This window comes from Taeniopygia guttata, chromosome 3, assembly GCF_048771995.1.
Source record: "Taeniopygia guttata chromosome 3, bTaeGut7.mat, whole genome shotgun sequence".
Lineage (NCBI taxonomy): Eukaryota > Metazoa > Chordata > Aves > Passeriformes > Estrildidae > Taeniopygia > Taeniopygia guttata.
Window position 1 is genome coordinate 68,270,048 of NC_133027.1, and position 22,904 is coordinate 68,292,951.

Below are 22,904 nucleotides of genomic sequence, written 5' to 3' on the forward strand. Positions count from 1 at the left end.
ATTTAATACTTATTTCTATGTTCAAACTTTGAATTTGCCTACAATCTTTGATTGTGTTTTAGGTGACTATTTGGTACTATTTTGCTAATAGTTTCCATAAATATTTCAAAACCCAAGGATGTTAAAAATATATTTTAACTTTCAATTCCTGGCAAATATTGCAATTGAATGAATTGTATGCATCTAGCTGAACAGTTTATTTTGACACACAATAAATGAAACAGCCACATTTTGTCTAAACTTCTGCTTGAGTTCTACTTTTTACTCAGATTAAATTGAAGAGCAAAAAGCAAAAATACCCCATAGACTTGGAAGTATATGTCTCAAGAGAACCAGCTCAATTATGTTAAGCACTCAGCTCAATTATGTTAATAATCTTCCTTAAGCTTGTTCAACCTACTGTCATTAGTCAGTCCCTCCATTTCTCTCTACAGAAATCTATTCCTTTCCTTCTTAATGCATCAAGATGTGATTTGTTTAGGAGCATCCCATCTTCCTTTTCCTCCATTAAGCAATATTGTTCTCTCAGTTAAATTGATTCCACTGTTTATGTGGCTTCTCTCTAAATGAGAGAAGCTCACTGAAGGAATGATCTACTCTTAAAATAGCTACAACAGAAAGCCATTTTGAGTTCACAAGTGTGAAATCAAGCTCATTTCACAAGTGTGGCTGAGAATTCAACTATGCAAACAACTGTACAGCATAGTGGAGGGAGAACTTCTGCACAGGAAAGGAAGGCTTTGGTAGCCGACTGGCTTGAAACTTCAAGAGATTCTTTTTTAGGCAAAACTACCCTAGACGATCTGTATATGCTATAAGCATGGCAGGAAGTAGCCTAAACAGGTTATCATTGCACAGATGGCTTATGAAGCCCTTTTGGATGGGGAAACTCCAGAATGTGGTCGATGGCTCTGCTCACTTCCTCAGAGTTTGTGTTAGGCCGACCTAGACATGTCCTGCAAGTTAGCAGAACCCTTGTGACCAGGTCAGGGTTTAGGGTGAAACAAGTTCATGGGAGTAAAACTCAGCTTGCAGACCTCCCATGAAGGAGAACATGAAATACAGTTGACAGAAGCCTCCAGTGAAACTGGTGAGATTGGTTTTAATATCAGAGGGAACAGACATTGCTTCTACAATAAACCCTTACCAGCCTCAGAAACTGTCATGTCTTAAGATGATGGAGAACTGGGAAGAACGTGTTGACAATATCTGATCAACTTGACTACCTGCTTGCTGCACTTTTGAGGAACAGAAACTTTCTTGGTCTTCCTAACTGCTCTGTTCTTTATATTCCTGAAGTGACAGCAGTGATTGAAGGGAAGGATAGTGCCCTTTAATTCTGGCAGAGTTTTTTTTAAGAACAGACTCACTAATACGTGTAATTTACTTCAGATATTAACAAGAAGATCAAGTGACATTTGGGAAGAAAACCTTTCCCTACACTAAGAAATACTGTTTGCTTTATATATGAAGTAGTGGATTCATTTTAGTTCCTTTTACTGATGTGGAAATAATGGTAGATTTTATTATAGTAGATGTGCTCTCTTCTCTCTTTCTGGACTAATGTCAGATTGGCCGTAACATTCACTGCTACACTGGAACATTTCCTGGAACATTTGTTCTCTCCATGCTCCAAATATGCCTCCAGGATTCAGAATCCTGGATAGAAAGTCTGGGTACCAAGCATATTCAAGAAAAGCTTGAAGAAGATGATCTATTCAACAGCAATTTTTAAAGATTTTGTGAAATCTGTGATTTGAATCAAAACAGATTCAGTTGTGTATGGTCCTTTTCATGATAAATAATTATAAAACCAGATGTTCAGAGTTTTTTTAGAAGTCAGATTCTACAACCACAGCTCTATTCTAGCTAGATGTTATGGACTCAAATACCATCTTTGAACATGTGATGCTTTGTCAACTGTCTCTCTTGCTAACACAGTTTTGCAATTTGTGTGGTATTATAAGCCTGATGAGATGTCTGCATTTCAGTGGTGTTGAAATCCACTTGAGAACAATGCCATATTTGAATGGAGAAATACTAGACTTAGCCTGGCATCCTCAAAAGACTGTAAATGAAAACTATACCTGCTGGTTTCTTTCTAGGCTGCTACTCCCACACAGAAAACTCCTTACCCTTTAAAAGAACTTGCCTTTCCTTCAAATATGTCTTTTAAATAATCTTGCCTGATAGTGTTTGCAAAACCTCTTCAGAACAGCCAGACATCTGGGGAACTAGTTTGTCATACTGACAAATGTCTCTGTTTTATTTTTTTCTTTGTGCTTCCTTGTCTGTCTTTGAATGCTCTTCTTAAATTTAGATGGCGCCATAGAAGAGAGTTTGCTAGGCTTCTGTCAGTTAATGCTAGAGGAGTTCTGGTGATTTCTATCACTGGGATTCCTGGGAATTTCTGAAAATGTGCTTCACTTATTCCAGGAATTCACAAAGGAAACTGAACAAGCACAGAGTAGCTCTTTTATCAGTCTTAATCTGTTACTGTTAGATTTAGAAATCACTAATAATTTTTCTTCTGTTTCATTGCTCCCAGGAAAACAACAGCCAGATTTGAAGAACTAATAGGGTTAGAAGTTGATGTATCATCTAAAACTGATTATCTCCTGCTTTTATATGCATTCCTAATTTGATTTTAACTGCAGTCATTCCCTGAAGTGATGATTAAGACACAGCTGGAATTGAAATTAATACAGAATAAGAAGAAAACCATGCAGATTTACCATTCAGTGGTATTTTATCATTAATGCAAAATGCTAGACAGAGAAGTTATTTTAAACTTCTTTGGGCTCCATATTTTAGGCCACTATCAGGCTTTTATCATTTTACTGTTTGAAATCTAGCCTTAAGCATGAAAAGCAAACTCAGTATCAGGTTTGTTTTTCTCTTATTAATTTTTATAAATTTAAAATATCTACAAGACAAAATTAGGTTGTGTCACAGTACTGACAAACTCATGAGCATAATCAAATACAAGTAAATTATGGAAGACTGTGTCAAAATATTACTTTTTAAATAGTCACAATGATAATACATCACAGTATGTAACATTCCATTTGTGCTATAAACTCCTGCCTAAAAAACATTAAGCTGGGGCTTACTAAAATGTTTAGCAGATTTACCCCTGCTGAATACTTTAGAAGCTAGCCTGCAATCAAAGGCTGGATTTTTCTTTTATGTTAATTGCCAAATGAGACAAATAAACATAGCTTTACAAATGTTTGAACGTTTCACCAAGAAATCTGTATATTACGATTCCTGAATTATTTACCTGTTATGGTCTCTCATTTTTAGTTTATATAAGAGGTAAAATTGCGGGCTCCCTAATTAACAGGACTACCTTATGTTCATTTTAACTAGTTTAAATATGTCATTATTGGAGCATCAATGCATGTTCCTCAATTAGTCAAAAGTGAGATGACTTTTAAGAGGCAAACATGGTGTGCTCCAGCCTGATGGTATGCTGTGCCATTGTGTGCAGTGTATTCTATTAACAGAGCACAGAATTCTAAAGCTCAGTTTTTTAAGGCTTTAGTAGAGGGGTCTCTCAAGACCTCTAGCATTATTCTAAATTTTGGGTGTATGTTCACAGTAGGCCCTGACTGATCTAACTTCACAGTGAAACTGAAAGAGATGACCCCACCCTGTCTTTGGACAGGCATTTCCACTGTGCTCTGGGATTCTTAGTAATACAGCTCAGGAATAATTTCCTTTCATATTCAAGGAGAGCGGCAGGGCTAAGCTTTGGGAATGAGGGTGAGAGGCAGGAGGATGCCCCAAGATGAAGGATGGTGGGTGAACAAGCAAGACAGAATTCCAACTCAATCTCAAAACTCATCTGCTTCTAAAATATCCTGATTAGGGATTTGTTTAGATGGGATAGGAGCTCCTGCATTCTAAGTCTGTTCTCCAACCATCACAAACAAATATGCAATCTAACCTTTTCAAAAATCCAAGCTCCATTTAAAATGGAGAATATTTTTCTGCAACTGCCACTATTCAGAAGACTCTTCCTGAATATCACTGCTCTAATTTTTGCTCTAATAGACATCAGTGGCATTCCTTGCTAATTGTAATTTTTCTAGGTTATAGAAAATATACTTTTTAAATCTCTGCACAATGGTGCAGTTAGAGCTTAGGTCAGTTGGTTAGATCCTGCTGCTATAAACACCAAGATTGTGAGTTCAATCACTTTATGGGCCATTCACTTAAGAGTTGGACCTGATGATTGTTATGGTCCCTTTCCCCACCCTTTTTCTATATTCAACATACTTTTCTATATTGAACTAATCTTTCTCAAATGTGGTTCATATCAGCAAGACAGAACCAGCACCAGCACATGCACCTGGGCAAGTAATGCTGCATGATTATCCTATTTCTTTTCTGTGTCAGAAGTGTTTACTGCTGGTCACTGACAAAGTGGGCTGAGTGCATTAGGAAGACCTTTGGTCTGGCCTACCACAGCTATTATAATTTTCTTAGAAAGTTTATCCAGATTTTTCTCTTCTGCTATTTCTGGAAGAAGAATTTTCAGTGTGTAAAAGAAACTTTTTCTAGTTCCTGTGACATTTTTTCCTATTCGGACATTTTACCCTGGTTTTATTACTACAGCAAAATCCTCCTGTTGTACCTGTAGGAAATAGTGCCCACATTTTGTTAAATAGGACCTCCCTACTTTGTGTCATCAATAAATTTCTCCAGACTGCTTTTTTATTGTGACAAGGTAATCAGTGTAAGCAGCATCTCCTCCAAAGTTAAACTTCAAAATTTACTAATAACTCTTCTACAGCTTTTCCTTTAAATCTTTTGTCTAGAAAATCAATAGAACTGCCTGATATTTATTTTGATATCTTTCACTGTCTTCCTATTGGTAAACTGTTACAATTCAACATGAATTGCATTATGTCCCATATACTGCCATGTATATTAGATTGCCATGTATTTTATCAAGGCTGGACAGCAGAGTCTTGGCCATTTTTTAGTACTACTTTTGTCTAGAGATGTTAGAATTCTTATGTTTCCTATTGCAATTTTTAACAAAGTTTTAAGCAATAAAGACTTGAAGAAAAGCAGCATCAATGTCACTCAAGGGCACCAGCCTATCAGACAATATATAAACAAGGTTGCTGCCATACTCCAGTGCTTTTCTGCAGCATCAAACATGATCACTGCAGTAGACAGGCCCATAAAATTATTGGCTAACAGGGGAAAAGTGTATGTAAGAGTGCCATTTCTGCAGTCTGCTTTGGGAGAAAGAACCAGCAGTAACACTTTGGGGAAATATGACCAGAGAGACCAATGGAAATTAATAAGATGGGCCAATGTGACTGCTTAAGATATGAAAGGATGGTGGGAGAGTAATAGGGTGGAAGCTCTGCCGATACTGCAAGGAATAATGTGTATAACCTGGTCAAGGCCACGGTGACTTGGAAAGATACCTTACAGTAGTTGAACATACTGTTTCTTCTGGTTTATTATATAAACGATACTTAAATCAAACCCAGATGGAGCCCTTGACAGATTGCTGTCAGGAAGTATGTCTCTTCAGACAAGGGCTGAGAGAAATTAAAAGCAAGGCCTCTGTTTACTCTAATTGTTGGCAGAAGCCAGCCATTATTGAAATTCTTAAGATGTTAACTCAGCTTTATTTGATATTATTTAACTAAAATAAAAAAATTCACAATTTTTTTCTAGAACAATCTCTTGGAAAAAACCCAATACTTACCTCCAGTGACAATGACTTTTGCCTTTCCACAGTATGTGAAGGCATTTACTCCTTTAGGGACAGAAAATTCCTTTACAGGTCTGCAATAATTAATAAAATAATCACGTGAGAAATATTCATAAAATCCCATCTACAGTCATTATTCTTCTGCAGTATACAGAATAGCTGTTTGCATAATGTATGCAACCTCATGTTAAAAGCAAATTGATTTATAACAGAAACTTAGAGTGATCCTGGCATCAACGAAACAGGAACAGAGTGCACTTTCCATTGAAGAAATAAATATCTGATCTGCACACCTGAATCTTTAAACAGGCAAACTCCAAACAGACTCCTGAAACGGCAGCTCTTGGCAAAGTAAGCTGCACATAAGCTTGTGTGCTTAAAGCAGTTTATCACTGAGGAAAAATACCAAAGAAACTGTGTTTGCTTGTTTCAGACATGAAGGTCTGCTGTGATCTCAATGGTACATTAAGTAAGCACAGTTACTTTACTGTTGCTTCTCTATAATGTACTGTACAATGAATAGGCCTTATATGACCTATTTTGTGTTGTATGTCAACATGAAGAGATCACAAGTATCTGAAACTCAACAGTTATTCTACTGCATTCACTGCTAAAGCATGAGAATTCAAACAGCCAACACAGACTGAAATTGACTCAGTGGCCCTTCTAAATCTTATGCTTGTCTCTCCAAGTTTCATCCATTGCTGCTAATGAGTGAATATTTTATTGCTTTTGGATGTAGCAATAGCTGGGTTAACACCTGTCACTCCCAGGAAACAATGACTGCCAGTGTAAATAAGCTGTACAGAACCAAATGTGAATACTTTAAATTTTTTCTTTTGAGATTCAAACAAGTATTAGTTCATCTACTCTGGGATAAAGAAGCCATTAATACTGAAAACCATAAATAGGGGTGGCAGTAAATCTGAGATAAGACTCTGGAAACTTTGAGGAATTAATGAAAGAGCTTGCTATTTCTAGGCAGGTGTAAATAAAAGGCTGTTTGCTTCCTATTATTTAGAGGGAGAAAAGATTTCTTTCCAGAACTTTAACAGAGAAGTCTTATTTCTCTTGACAGGACAAAATAACAATTAATTGATTTAAATGTATGACTAACAGATTTCCTAAGGATTTTTACCTTTTATACTTCTATATAATTGTTCATTAGCTTTTTAATGGACTTGATACTATTGATACTGATATAGTCTTGATACTATTCCAAGATCAATGGGAATAAGGGATTCTGGCACTGTGAAGTCCTGCTCAAGCCATGGCCTTGTAACAGAAGCACCTTGTGATCATATCCATACCTCTCTTTTATGGATACTTTGCAAGAAAATATTGTAGCTGTTCATCAGTCATTATTGACAAACAAACTTAAGTCCCATAAGAGAGAAGATGCATTGCATCCTTCTTTGTGTACGAAAACAATTCCTTGCTACAAAATTAACTGGGGAAATTTCTTTTGTTAGAACCAGTAAATCATATTTTTAAACTAGTTATTTATTAACCGGACATTTCCAAGTGATTTGATCTATAGCTATTTTTAGGACTATTAATTTCATTTTAACAGCTGTGTAATTTTTCAGTTGTCTAAATATAATTTCATCTATCTACTGTGCTATGAAGTTTTCTAAATTCACAGACTAATTAAGTTTGGTTAAATCAGTTAAATCAGCTAATAGCACTGATGAGCCATATGAATAAGGACTTGGCACAAATAAGGAGGCCATAACTGCTTTTCTTGCTGCATAGGAAAATCACTTCACAGCCCTTAGAATAAATTGTGTTCTTGGTTTAATCTTCTATAACTCAAACTTGTGAAAATAAAACTGTAAATAAAATTTAGTTGAGTTTATTTTTGACTGTATAAATTTTAAATGAATGGCTACATGACATATCTGCAACAAACCAATCAATTTTCTAACTAAAATTTGCTTGCTGAGGAGAAATTGGAGGAGACAACATTGTCAACATAACATATTTTAAGGGTTTGGAGTATTCAACATATATGAACAGTTCTCTCCTATATCAAAAGCTAGCATACAAAAATATCCAAGCATTTAAACAATTGTATTTTTGTTTTTATCAGAAATGCTAATAGAAAAGGCAGATTCAATATAACAAGAGCACATCTTATGAGGCACTGATCTCCAGCAGAGTTATAAATCAGAAGATCTATTGTTTTCTAGAAGATGTCAGATACTTACAAATGGTCCTCTAGTCGCTTTATGTCATCCAAAACAAACGAATTAGTACTGTCTGTGGAGCAGGATCCAAAACATTTTAGGGCAGAAAAATACTTAATCTTCCCAACCCAGTCATCATGTAGCTTGCGTTTAGGACTAGGAATAAAAATGGAGACTGTTATTAGGCTACAATAGCAACTACTGTGATGTGTCCCTAGGTGGACAGGAATTTTATCAGTGAGATTATATACAAAACCAATGCTAGCATTTAGTATCCAAGGCAGATACAGAACAACTTTTCCAGCTCAAATGCAAGCAGAGAGAAAGTCAGGGTAGAACCATGCTCCTTTCTTATCACAATCATGCTTCTATCTCATTGGGCACAATAAAGCTGTTCCTTTGTCAAACTGCATAACAGCAATTGTGAATTCTCCCCTTGAATTGTATTCTGCATCCTCTCAGTTGTAAGACCTCTTGTAAAATCTTCTGCTGAAAATTATGGCATTTCCTTCATGAAACAAGAAGCAAATCATACTGAGTTTGAAAAATTATTTTCTTTGGTTAGATGGGCTTAATTTAGAAACAGAAGCTAATCCTCCACTTAGGGCAAACAAAACCCAAATTAAAAAAAAAAAAAACAAAACAAAAAAACAAAAAAACCCAAAAAACAAAATACAAGACTGAAAATATTTTATCATAAGCAACTTACATGTCAAAAGATTCGGCATCCAAGACTTTAAACTGTGCTTCTTTTTCAGCTTTAGATTGTTTCATTATGAAGTCATCACTGGTGATAGTAAGCAGATAAACATAACCCTTATCATCTCCCATTAAGATGGTATCCTTAGCCAGGTTATCTGCCACAGTCACCGTGCAAACACAGAGCAGACAATTTTTCATTGGTTTGATGACAAAGCCATCACTCTGTGGAATATGGTAGAGATATTATTAGATATTGCATGAGGGTCCTTAAATTGCATCTATCATGCTTATCTAGTTAAATCAGCATTCAAATCTTGCCTTTGTTTTTTCAAGCTTCCCCTGTGTTAAATGTTTCCTGGTATAAGAAACTCATGGAAGACCATCAAGAAGTGGAGTTAAAAGCAAATCCTAGAGGTTTCAGGAAGATTTTGTTTCATAGGTAGCTTTTTGCATTTCAGTGAAGAAGTATTAATTGCAAATTCTAGGAAGGATCTTTGCATACTATGTGGGATGGTGTACTTGCTAAGATTGTATATGGTTTCCTGTTCAAAAATAAGATGCTCTCTAAAAGAAAATTGGAAATAACTAAATTAGAGAATAATTCAAACCACAAAATTTAGCAGTAATACACAGGGACAATCTATACCAGACTCCTAATTAATAATACAGCCTAGGAGTGTAGAGTGTACCAGTACAGGCAGGTGTTTCAATTTTTGAAGCATGGAGATAGTAGGAATGAATACAGTTGCAAGACACTGTGGTATTTTGCTAGAAGGCCCAGGAATGGGATTCAGGGTCATCTGCATTACATTATTTATTGATTCTACTGCCTGACTCCATCTGTTATTTGACTAAAGCATCCTTGCCAACGTAAGCTGATAACTGTTCACATGCCATGAATTAACTGCATCAATGCTGTCTGTGTAGCACAGAAACATTGGAGAAGTAATAGAGATAGGACTGTCCATATATTATTTCTGTGGTCTTGAAAGAGAGCTGCAACTATTCATCAACAGGATACCTGCATATCTCAATGATGTAATAAGTGGAGGGAACTTGGACAATAATAGGTGGAGTCAAATAATAATTCAACTTCCTCCAAGAAGTTGAATTGAACTGGCAAAAATATTTAAATTGACCTGCCTGACCTTGGGAAGCAACCCTTTAATACTGGAAAAAAAAATCCTAAAAAATCTTATCCAAAAAATAATGACTTTGCTTCTCCTCATCATCTCAGCTAACTTGAAATTTCCAAGAGAAGTTCCAGGAACAGGAAGAAAAAACTAAGATATGGGTCAGCAAAAATGCATAAGACATTAAAGAAAACTTTAACAATTTGGACATACATTATTAACATCAAAATGTTTTTTATCTTAGAAAGTCCTGAACAAAACATAATATATAAAGAAATATTTTCTTTAAATCAGGAAGTTACCTCAAAAAGAATCTGTGTTATATTCCTGTTCCTTGATTCTTAACAGATTCTGAGATCTATGTATGCCCATGCACACATTCTACGTGCACAGATGCACACATATGCACTAGATACATATGGAAAAGAAATTCTTTGGGGGTTTGTTTGCACCATAGTGTAAAAATTTATTTTTCTTCCAAACTTTTAATATATTTTAATAATCCCATTTGGCATGTAGAGAGTATACTCCTTTAGTGTGAATTCCACTGTTTCACTGAGTTCCTACAACAACAAAAGTGAAAAGCCTTCATCCTGTTAGACCAAAGGGATGTGAAAGTATATTGGAAACAAAGACTGGTCAACTTTCAGGTTTCATTTTGGCATTTGTCTGATCCAACATAGTACCTTGCTCTCTTTTGATTTATAGTCCCAGAGAATGATTGTGCTTTCAGTTACAGCCACAACATATTTCAGATTAGGCAGGAAATCACATCCAGTGATCCAAGCAGTATCCTGATGAAAATAAAACGAGTAGCTAAAGAAGGATTTTCTCTGTAAATTTATCAACTTTTCTATCATGTAAGTACATATTTTAAACCATTTGCACATAAATCACATATACTCTGCACTAACACATGCTAGGTCTAGTTCCACTGAGAGTTCTAACTCCAGGAATAGCTCATATATGAATTTACAGAGGTACCAGGCTCAACCTCTGTTATCCATTACTCACCTGAGAGGCACAAATGTTGCACAGGAAAAGACACAATAAACATCTAGTGTTAGTCAAACTGTAATGACACTCTGGAAAAGCACTCTGAGCAGAGAAAGCTTAAGCTAAAACATCCATAGTAAAGCAGATTAAGCTTTTACCTGAATACAATTTGGTTTGAAACAAAAGAAATTTAAAGGCAGTTCAAAATTTCAGTTATAAAAACAAAATTGAAATGAATGTTTATGAAAATAAGTAACTTCATTAAATAATTTTAATTCTTCCAAAGGTAGATCAACTATTTACAAATATATACATGTGCCTATATTAAGCTATTGTTCAAATATACTTCCTATTATATAGATATTAATGTAAAACAATTTCTCTTGCAAAGTAGAGATCAGACTCCTGATGTTTCTACTTTTAATTTGATTGTTGTACACAATATTGATTTTGGTCTTAGTGTAAAGGGTCCAAAATCCTGACAGAGGATATCAACACTCTCTTACAGGAGAAAGCTTCTCTCCTTCCTAATGATCTGTGGGCAAGTGGTAATACATTTACGAGAATTTTTTTGTGCCCTTTACTACAATAAACATGTGGAAAATGTCACTTCTGCAGAGGCCGTGTTGATTGTTTGGTAATTCTTATGGAAGTGTTTGTTAACAGTGGCTTTTTGAGGTTCTTATAATAGCGTCAGATAACAATGACTAAATGGCTTGAAAAAGATTTTACATTTGTAGCTGTCACTAATTAGTTGTGTTGGCTTGTGATGATGCAAAGTAACAGATTTCAGCTTCAGAGGAAAGGTTATAAGAATTTCCTCTTGTTAGTGCTGCTATACTTGACAGACAAACTAAGCAGCTGCACCAGATCAACCCTTTCATTATTTTCTTATTCCATCCTGTCACTCAAGAGCTTTTATCTTTTCCCCCTTCTTTCACACGTTTTATGGTAAAGATGTCTTCCAATGGTGCCTAATACTGCTACAGCTGCCAAATATTGTCCTACTTTCACAGCAAAAAGCCCTTCACATTAATTGAGGAATTATTTTAAGACAAGTGCTTAGTGTTCAGAAAGGAAAGGGACCCTTCAGCCCACTGCAGCATTAGGCTAGCACTCCAGCTTCTTCCATCGTCTTTCCCTTGGCGTCCCTGGGGGAGATCCTACCTTTGCATATTTGAACTGGGGAAAGTGGTTCCTACAAGCAAGGTTGGAATGACTAAAATTCACTCCTGTAGCACTTCTGTAGAAGCTCAAATTCTAGTCCAAGTTTCCAAAAGTCAGTTGGTCTCAAGAATATTTCTCAGAGTTACCTCTCTGCACTGATTCCACAGGTCAAATCAGCCCTTGCAATACATTTAACACAACTGAAGCCCTGTTTTCTGAGTTGAAGTAGTAGGGCCTCTGGTCTGGAGTACTTCTGTTGCATTTTAGAACTCCCACAATATGTAAGAGAGAACCAACAAAAGGCACTGCCTCCTGGCACAAGATAGCCACATTGACTTTCAGGATGAGGGGTCACATCACTTTGCTAAGACTGATGTCTCTTGTCCACAGGTCATCTGAAAGAAGTTCGTTACCTAAAATCTGCAGTGATACTCCCAGTGTAAACACAAAGTTTTAATGTATACACTGTGTAGCCAGTCATCTATCTAGGAAAGTGTAGAACTGTTTTTCATTAACAAACTTAAAATTTTACTTACTTAAATTTTACAGTGACAATTGAAGTTCTGGATTTTAGAAGAGAAAGTTCTGGCAAGGTAATGGGTAAAGGATAGTTTGGCAGAAAAAGAAGTATTTATCTGAGGCTTCATTTATCAGAGGAAAGAAAGCAAGTTACTCAATTGTTTCAACAACTGAAAGGAATAAAGTGAAACTATTTGACCTACAGCACGCTATGAAAAATCAGGCAGAAGTCTCAAAGTTAGAATCGGCATTAGAATAATGCTCAGTTTCTACTTATTTCACTCTAGTACCTGCTGATTTTTACTTAAAATTATTTAACAGGAAGGAGAAAAAAAAAAGAACTTACTTCAATATTGATGGTTGTCAGAACCTTCATCTGAAAAATCAAGAAAGATATTGTCATAATAACAAGGTAGTGCTTAAATTAAAAGTCTAAACAGAGTCATCTCTTCACAGGCTGATCAGAACAATAACTGCTAACTGAAAGAGCTGGTGGTTAAGATCTGAGAAAGATCCTTAACTGGCCTAATGTCTGTTGCCCTTTATATTGTGAAGAATTTAAAACTTCTCTTTCCCTCACAATTGTTTCATAGTTTCTGGTTTGGTTTGAAGTTTCTACATTGAGATGTCAAAGTGAGGAAAATAAGTAAAAACTCCTCAGTTTTACAACATATAAGAGTACAGATCAGCTGGTCTTCTGATGAAATTGTGCTTTTAATGGTTTTTGAGAGCTAAAACAGCATCAACTCCTGTGAGAAATAAGATTTATCATATAGAAACCCAAGCTAACACTGACCCAATGCCACGTCAACCAGTGCCAGCAAAATCCCTGGCAGAAGCAGCACTTCAGGCTGCAAACAGGAATAACCACATTGGTACAGCACCTTTCACCGAAGGTAACTACTGGGAGACAGTGTAACGTGTGGCTGAAAACCTGAAGTGTTTAAAGTGTCATCATTGTCCAGCAGAGACAGGGTTATCTTCTACGTCTTTTAACAAAACTACTAAGTTTTCAAAAGCAGTTTCAACCTTTTCCCTTCTGAAACACCCACAGATGATTTTTCACCTCCTCTTGCCCCTGTCCCTGTCGCTCATCAGGAATTATTCAACGGCATCTCATCTCCATCCCAGCAATTCCACATTTCATAAACCAAGAAGCCAGGAGCAAGTCTTTCTTCCCATAGAAGTGAGATGCCAGGTGTCATCATGGACAGCCTTTGAGCAGAGTTTAAGAGTATTGTTAGCCAGAGATGGATATCCATGCACTGTATCAGACTTGGCTTTATCTACAGTAACTAAAATGTGTCCTTAAGGCTGCCTACTCCTACAGGTCTTATGTGCAGGTCAAGGCAGTATCCATCTGAGAACCTGAGCAATGTAAGTGTCTCATATTCTGGAGTAACCTGGAAGTAGTTGATGGTATAAAGCTGTATACAGGTGTTGAGTCATATTAAGCCCACATTCACTAAAGAAAGCAATGGTTAGCCCTCAAATAGAATTATTATTATTATTATTATTGTTGTTGTTGTTATTGTTATTGTTATTGTTATTATTGTTATTATTGTTATTATTGTTATTATTGTTATTATTGTTATTATTGTTATTATTGTTATTAATTATTGTTATTATTGTTATTATTGTTATTATTATCATTAATAATAATAATAATATAATGAAGACTGGAAAATATCTTTAAGATTATCAAGTCCAACTGTAAAACTAACACTGCCAAGTCTACCACTAGATCATGTCCCCAACAGCCACTTCTACACATCTTCTGAATACCTCCAGGGTTGGTGACTCAACCACTTCCCTAGGCAGTTCCAGTGGTTGACAACTCTTTGGATAAAGAAATTATTCCTAATATCCAGTCCAATCCTCTCTTGGCACATCTTGGGGCTATCACAATGACTTAGTCATTTTCAGCACATAGTTTTATAAATGAGAGTTGAAGTCCTTAATTCACTGTGTTAAGCAGCTGGGTGTAAAATAATATACATTACAGTCACTGATGTCAGATAACATCAGTCCAGCCTATGAGGAGGCAGCAATTCAACTTGAAAATAGCAGGGGCGGGTAGAGGGTAGGAAGGAGAGCTGTTTTTAATCTTATACTTTGGGAAATTATTTTTCATAGGTACAAAAGTGGGATAATGTTCTGGAGGACAGGCTTTCAAATAAATTATTTCAGTGTTTACCAAAACTGCAGTACTGCTTTGTTATTTAATCATCCACAGGAGTCCTTTCTGGTTTAAATGCTCCTGTCATAAGCATTATGCACCAATTAGCTAAAACCCCTAGAAAACATTAGTGCTGCTTTAAAGTTTTATTGCATTGCCTGAAATAAATTTCAAGGAACTGGTTACATTAAAATTTTACAAATGTAAAGCACCAATAAGCATAGATGTGTGATAGCCTGGGTTTCTGTATGACACATTCTATATCATAGCCTCTATAGATGCATACCACTAAATAGTAATATAATTATCTGGGAAATTAATGTACAAACTAGTTTAACAGCATTTTAATCCTGAATTCCTATTTAAAATGGTACAGATCTCCATATGTTTTACTGATGAGGGAACTAAGTGTGAGCCAGTGTCATGCAGACTGTTGTAAAACTCATGACTTTCAAGCTTCTAGATGTTGCTGTACTGAATAAATCTTATTTGCAAACAACTGTCTCCGTCCCTTCTAGATATTTTCAGTAGCTGTAGAAAACAGTTAATGCTCTGATTTCCACTCTATATCTAAAAGTTTTTTATTTATATTTTTATAATATTTTTTATTTATGGAAATCTTTTCTAAACAGAAACACAGATTATTTTCTATTAAAGGAATTTCTATGAAGAATGTCTATTATGACCCATCTCTATCAACTTGTGTGGACTGTCTAGTAGGTTTGTAATTGGAAAGAACAATGTATATTTTCTGCTGTACTTAAAAATATAGAAAAAGTTAACTTTGATAAGAAAGATGTGTAGTTTTTTTAATGAGAAAATTTGAATGCTAGATCACAGTCCAATCAGGTCCCCTATGTACTGCTAATGGAATAATAAAAGAGTTTGATTTAGAATTACCTGTTTTCTAAAAACAGTTAGCACTCCTTTCTGAGAAGCTGTTACTGTGAGATGCAGGAGGGGCACCTTCACTATACCCTTGATCACATCTTTTCTCTTGACAACTGTCAATGACAAAATATTACTCTTCATCTTACAGACATGGAAAGCATAAAAAAATAGAAGTATATTAGTAAGGAGAACATAAACAAATAGGACTATAATAGTAAGAACAGTGTCTCTTCCTGACGAGCATTTTGGTGTCATAGGCAAGGCAGTGATGCAATATATCATAAATTATCCCATACTTGGTTAAATTAATCACGTTGCATTTTAAATGTCATTAAAATTGTAATTCTGGATGTGCCAGTTCTTCCTCCATATTTAAAAAAACCCAGAAAGACAATGTGTAACTGCATAAATGAATAGTCTGATTCAGAAAAAAATCATAATTTCAAAATAATTTAGGAATATGGAGAACTGGAAAATGCAGCAGTGGAGTGTTCAATGTTTAGTAAAAACCCATGTATTTTGGAACAGAGAAGAAGAAGGAGAAGAAGAAGAAGAAAAATAAGAAGATGCAAAGACAGACATGGGATTTTATCACCCTACTTTCAAGAAAGTGAGCAGCATACGGCATTAGAAAAAATAGAGTTTTTGATGTAAGGTGAAGTATGTCACCTGAATGAGTAATCTGCTGTTTTTCAGATACAAGCAAAACCATGCTTTCTTTTGATGTGGAAGACATGCCACCATTTGCTCTTCTGAAACAGCCAAAAATCTAAACAAAACAAAATAGAACTAAACAAATAATTTATTTCAAAACTACTTCTGGAAGATATATATATATATATATATATATGACGTCATATAGTTATCTCACACTTTAATAATTTAATATTCTTTGAGTATGTACCTTAGTATTATTTCCTTTAACCATTAGCTGTCAATATGACTTTAGACTGCTGAGATCTGATACTCAGGCACAATCTTTCTTCAATGTTTGTAAAGAAGTCAGCTTACACAGGACTTCTAGGAATACAGCCCATCTATTTTCTAAAGCTGTTAGTACAGTTTTGCTTTCTAAATAACCATATTCAATTTCCAATTTCCAGTTCCACCTACCTCAACTAGAGAAAAAAAACCAAACAAAACTAGCAAAAAGCACACAAAAGAGACAACTCCATATTTATAAACAAAGACATTCAATGCAGCATAGTGGTTTAGCCAACACAGAAGAGCTTTTCCATAAAGATATGTACATCTCCATTTGCTTGAAAAGAAATGTAATGTAAAGACAATTTAAAATATCCTTTATTGGCCATCTCCCTAAGTCTGACAATGTTCCATTTGAACATGATGAAGATCTCTGCACAGGATAGTCAGGTAAGCAGCTTATTTCTACTCCAGGGTGTGAAATTTTCAGTGGAAATGTTCTACAAATCTCAAGCTCTGTACCCAATAGCAATTTAGTCATTTCTTTAGTAAATGAGTCCCACTTAGCAGTACAGATTTTTAAACTCCTTTCTCATATTATAGACATTATATATACTTCCATTCATGAATTCTAAAAGCAATGTCCCTTTGGATGGGAGACAAAACGTTGTATTTTATTCTAGTTCAGTATTTTCCATGTTATACAATAGAACTCCCATTTTCATTCTTTGAGAGATTCAGATGCACGTCTTTCAAAAAAAAAACCTCTCACACAGCATTACTCTTTATCTTTCACTTCACAGCTCCCTCCTTTCCATATACACAATTATTAGCTATCATACATCCATGTTTTCAAGACAGTTTATAGGCAAGCCATATTAAAAGACTATCATCAGTCAGCTCACACTTGGTAAAATTTGAGAAATGCTCATAGAAAGGGTTCTGGGGAATTTTATCCCAAGGAAATCATGCACAGATTTCAAAAAGAAATTAAAGAGGCTTCACCTCTTGTACTACACCCCATACTGTGCTTGCTTCTGTGATTATATAGCTGAATTATTCATGTAATTAAGTAATTTGGTAACTAGTCTGACTGCATTAAAAACTCAGTAAGGTTTTGGAGGAAATGATCCGCACTCCAGCAAACACACAGAGCTTCCCTTATTTCGCTTATAAACTAATGAGCCTGAACATAATTTGCTACTGTTCTGCTAACCTAAACAAAGGACAACCAGTCCTTCAGACTGTCAGCTATTTTCCAGATTTGCCCTAAGCCCTCCTTGAAGGAAATCTTTAATGGCTGACATGAGCAAAATATGTGATTAATGTGACACAGTAAGAAAAAACAATGGTTAAGAAAGGTAGTAACCAGAAATGTTCCCACACAGAACCCTATTAAACAGAAACAGCTGAACACACTGCTTTTAGGATGATATTAGGAAATCACTTTATAGCAATTGTTGATAATACATAAGGAACAGATGCTTGGGTATCTTCAAGGTTCCAATATTAGGATGACGTTCCAGAGTAACATAAAATGTAAATATGCTGACAAATTTATAGTTCATGTCACTTGCTAATACCCTACCATAAGACTTTAAGTCCTGTAAGGATTTGCCATGACTACAATGCCTCCTATGCTAGCGTAGGAAAGTCACTGTGTGCTGGGAGTTATGTCCCTTCTGCAGAATTCTGTCTTCAGGTAAGAAACGACCAAAAAAAGTCTTGCAGTAATATGTGATGAAGGGTGCTCTTGATAAGGATTGGCTCTAACAATCTAAGAATCAGTAATTTTTATAGAACAGTTACCTGAAACACTAGCCATGGTAAATACCTTAAGAAAAGACACATTTCTAGAGCAAGTGTTCATTTCTCAAAACATGTGCAAATAAAAAATGTTTAAAAAACCCGACAAAGTACTTTTTCGCAAAATGTGAAAAACTGGGTGCTAGGCAGCTAGGATAAGTAACAAGAGAGTGCCTCATTCTGCCTTGAAACTCATGAAAACAGACTCATGAACAACACACAATCAACAGATAAATACTGTCACTATTTAAAATTCTAATTAGTTTTTCATATTTAAGAAAACCTTAGAAATTCTTACCTCAAGCCACTCTGGTCTTTCATCAAGGTTTCTCATAACCTTCCTGAAAAAGGCCTGAATATCCTGATCCTTGACTGCTGAACCAAAAAGTGTTCGTGTGGTTGTATAGAACTTTTCATAATCTCTCTCATCTGCATGGGAGGAACAACGTCCACACAGTTTAAAACTAGAAAACTACAGATTCCTTTCTTATCCACCCTACTCATGGTTTTATTTCTCCTTCAATACCAAACCATGGAAGTTCCAGCTTCTCACATTGTATTCACTAAAGCATTTGAAAAGAAAAAAAAATCAGTCCTAATATTTTCTCTTTTCAAAACTACCTAATTTGCAATTTATGACAGGAAACAGATAAAAGGATAAAAATGTCACACTCCTTTTTTCTTCCCTTACTCACCATAATTCTGATTTGGTTTTTTGCACCTGAGCGGTGTGTGGGATTATCCTTTCAAGCAGCAACAGCCACTTGCATTGAGAAAAGCAAAATTTTACCCTCATTATTTACAATTAGTTACTGTATTTACATAATTTATCGAATTTGTGCTTTTATGGAAACATAAAACAGTTAGCATCATGCTAACATCTATATGTTGCAACTCCACCAATTATATTTTCTGAGTGATCATCATGGCCTTATAATTTGGCCAGAAATCCTAGCAGAAGGAGAAAATAACTTTCACAGTGCTATCTCTCTATTTCCTGTAAAAATCAAACACAGTTAGAACATTAATTTGAAGGAAATTATCATCCCTCTGTGATATGTTCTCTCCATGTGAAAATTACATTTTACCATCTGAATTAGTATTTCTTACCATTGTCTTTAGTATACAAGCCTGAACTCTCCTTGGTCTTCTGGATGATCATTTTTTCAACTAGATTCTGAAACTGCTCCAAAGCATTGTTGAAATCAATCAATTCAAGAGCAGGGCAACCCTCCTTATCACCCTTCTTTCCAGACATCCTTTATGAACAGAAGACAAGAGGGAGAGCTCTTCTTACAGCCATGTCCAAGCCTTGCTTTGTTCCTTTAACTCCCATATGAGTTCATGTGAGATGCAGCTTCATGACAGGTATGGCAAACATTACAAAATAAAAAAGAGGAGACCCTGGCTTAGCATCTCAAGCTGGCAAACATTGTAGTGAACTGTGGCTGTCACAACATCACATCACAGAATTCTACTCACTCAGTAGGTCCTACTCCCTACTTAGTGGTCCAGGTCATGAACCAGGACCACTAAGTAACCTAGCATGTGACATTATTTCATTTTATCTCATGCAACTGGCTACAGAAAGACTTCATGTTTTTTTCACAGAATAGTTAGGGTTGGAAGGGATCTCTGAAGATCCAACAGTCCAACCTCACTGCCAAGGCAGGGTCACTTAAGAGCAGGTGACACAGGAATGCATACAGGTGGTTTTTGAGTGTCTCCAGAGAGGTATTTTCCCCCAGGGTTTTAGTAACACTTTTCCAAATGTCTCTTTGGGGAGAGAACTGAAGGAGTGGAGAGCATTGAGCATGTATTAATTGCATGAACAAATTTGACCTTTAGTTCTGCTTTCACCTCCTTTATGTTACAGATCAATAAATATCAGCCATTGATCACTACACAGAGCACAAAACTTTGTTCTAAAGTATAACTTGTAGTAAGGCACCAGGCGTTGATCTTCAGACACAAAAATATGGAGAATTGCTTCAAAGTGTAATTGCATAAACTGTTAAAATTTAAGCCTCTTTGTGTGGCTTATGCTTCCTTTCTTGTAACATGTTCACTAATTTAGTTGGTACATTCTCATACTAGGGGCCTTTTTACCTGGACTACTTCTCCTTTCCTTTAGGTTTTGATATAATTGTGATTCTTATGCAAATTTTTCATATTTTCAATATCTTTAAAGGATATTGATGCCATGTTACTGAGCTATACCTTAATAGGCAAATGGTAAATTTCAGACTATTTGGTAAACTCACTTTTCTGTAGACCACACTGATCAATTGCTTTGTATTGTTCTTTAGCTATTGATCTCCAGATCTACTTTGCTATTACTTCCCCCAAGGTTGATGCCAGGTTTACTGGATAAGGCTTTCTTGAATTCCTGAGTGAGGAGTCTTAGCTCTGAGGAGATTCTGTAGTTGAAAAGGAGAAATTATATTTTATATTTCCTCACAGCAATCTAGAGGATTGATATCAAACAGGTATGTTTCAAGAATATTCCAGTCACTTCTTCAAAAAAACAAAACAAAAAAAGGAAGTAGTCTTCACACACACTCAGCATATCAGCTAAATGACATTTTTTAATCATATAGGGAAAGCAACTAATTGGTATTAAACAGTTACTAAAAATAATGCATGGAAATAGTTCTGCATGAAATAGCTAGTTCTTCAGGGATAATGGTGTCTCATGATATGTTACCTAACACAAGCAATCCAAGAGCCTGGAATTCTATCATTTAAAGGGGAAGAACCCAAAAGTTTCTGGGTACTTCTGTTCTACTGCAATGAGCATTTCTTTTTATTAGAATAAGGAAAAGACATTGGCAGAGAAAAGCAGCAAATCAGAATGATGCCTGGAAAAGGGAGGGATAGCTTGAAGATACATTTTTACTGTTCCAACAGTAATTCTCCAAGAAAATATTTCCTATATAGGTCAAGGTACTCAGTGGCTGGTCAGATACTATATCCTGGTCAGAGTTGTGGTATATTTGACATACTACCTCCACTGAATTCTTGTTATGCAGTGCTTCCTGTTGATTAATTTTTCCAGTCTCTCTTATCTAAGTTTGTATGACATCAGGTTATATTCTCATTTCCCAGTCAATATCAGTGGTTAAAGGTTTTCTTAAAGGGTATTTAGCATCCACCCTCAGAACAGAGAAATTAAGAACAGAAATCTGTGTTTTGCTCTCTTGCAAAAACCCATGTGGAAACTTCATGTTATGTAACATGATGAAAACACAAAGAAATCCCAAATGAGGAGTCATTGCTTTCAGTACCTGTTGATTCTTTTGTCTTCAATGTTAAAAAAAAAAGTACAAGAGAATTTAAAAATAAGATGTGATGACTGAGGGGACTGGAAAGAAAAAGCAGAGAAGATAGGAATTGCATTAGAAGATAAGCAAAGTCTAAAAGGCAAATTCAATATTTAATTGGTGAGTCAGGAAGTCCTTGCATTAGTAGCCCTACATTAGTAGGGCTAATGCATTAGTAGCATTAACTGAATGAACAGCATTTCCTTCACTGTCTCTCTTACTGATAGTGTGGAAAGCACTGGATATGAAATACAATATAATTGATGTATATTCAGAAGTTGACTCTGTCAACTCTTCTTACCACATAATCTTATTAGTCTCAGTTATTAGAAAGTCTCAGATACAAAGATAATGATATGTCTGTATGGGTGCAAAGAACAGCTGCAGCAAGTTCATTGTAGGATTGGCACCTAATTTGACAAATCAATAATTTTCAATCTTTATCGCAATAACTATCATAAGTCTATGAAATGCCATGCAAGTTTTAAAATTCTGACCATGTAATTTGACAGCTCATAACAAATAACCCATACCTACCGAAGAAGACAGTCAGCAAAGGTGATAGATCGTTTTTCCTGCCGGTACTGGGCTGCCAGTCACTCTTCCTGGTGGTCTCATGCAAAAGCAAATTCTCCCCAAGTAAAATGATGGTTCAGAACAACCTGAAGTAGATCACACAGGGGATCTAAACTGGCCTTAGTTGTCCCTAAAGAGGCTCTGGGACATAAAAGACTGTTTCTGATTTGGGTCAAGTCCAGCCATTTAAAAAGGAAAAAAAATAAAGCAGTCCCTGAAGATGCTTTCTTTGATAAGCTTACCCGTCCTTTTCTATCTCTTCCTTATAAACATCCCATTAAACCTAGCTGTATTTAAGTTGAATCAGGATAGAGATGCTTTACTTCAGACTGACTGAACTCTCTGACCAGTATGGGACTGGGCAAGTAATAAATTTTAGCATTGTAAAAATTAAGTTTCTTCTATGAAACAGCGTTTAAGGGGCACTATCATGTTGACATTTACATTAGATCACTCTTTTTTTCTACTGGCTCAATTTTTCACTTTTCTTTAACATCCCATGAGCAGTATTGTGCTCCTTGCTATAAAGTGCATGTGCTCCCCTCTGTCACTAACAGCAGCTGAAATAACCAAGTGATAGTTTTAAAAACTGCACTTCCTGTAGACTATATATTGATTTGTATGTTAGGCTCTGGAAAATAACAGCAAGGCAGTGAGCTTCTAAACACTTTCACTTTATGTTTGTCACACTAACAAGAAGCTGCAGCATGAGTATGAACTACTATGCAAAGTGATTTCTTAAAAGAACCCAGTTTA

The 22,904-nt window shown here is 35.7% G+C and overlaps 1 protein-coding gene across 3 annotated transcripts in view; it reads right to left on the reverse strand.

The window, feature by feature from the left end:
- The window catches only part of WDR64 (WD repeat domain 64), a 65,399-nt gene that overhangs the window by 37,734 nt on the left and 4,761 nt on the right, over positions 1-22,904 (reverse strand). For all 3 annotated transcript variants that reach the window (XM_030268209.4, XM_030268210.4, XM_030268207.4), the window contains 10 exons: positions 20,514-20,669; positions 19,360-19,508; positions 18,548-18,678; positions 16,189-16,288; positions 15,529-15,632; positions 12,796-12,825; positions 10,454-10,561; positions 8,642-8,856; positions 7,954-8,088; positions 5,738-5,817 (listed from right to left, as the gene is read on the reverse strand). In XM_030268209.4, coding sequence (XP_030124069.4) covers positions 5,738-5,817; positions 7,954-8,088; positions 8,642-8,856; positions 10,454-10,561; positions 12,796-12,825; positions 15,529-15,632; positions 16,189-16,288; positions 18,548-18,678; positions 19,360-19,507 — 1,051 coding nt within the window. In that variant the 5' untranslated portion in view covers position 19,508; positions 20,514-20,669. The remainder of the gene's footprint in view (positions 1-5,737; positions 5,818-7,953; positions 8,089-8,641; positions 8,857-10,453; positions 10,562-12,795; positions 12,826-15,528; positions 15,633-16,188; positions 16,289-18,547; positions 18,679-19,359; positions 19,509-20,513; positions 20,670-22,904) is intronic.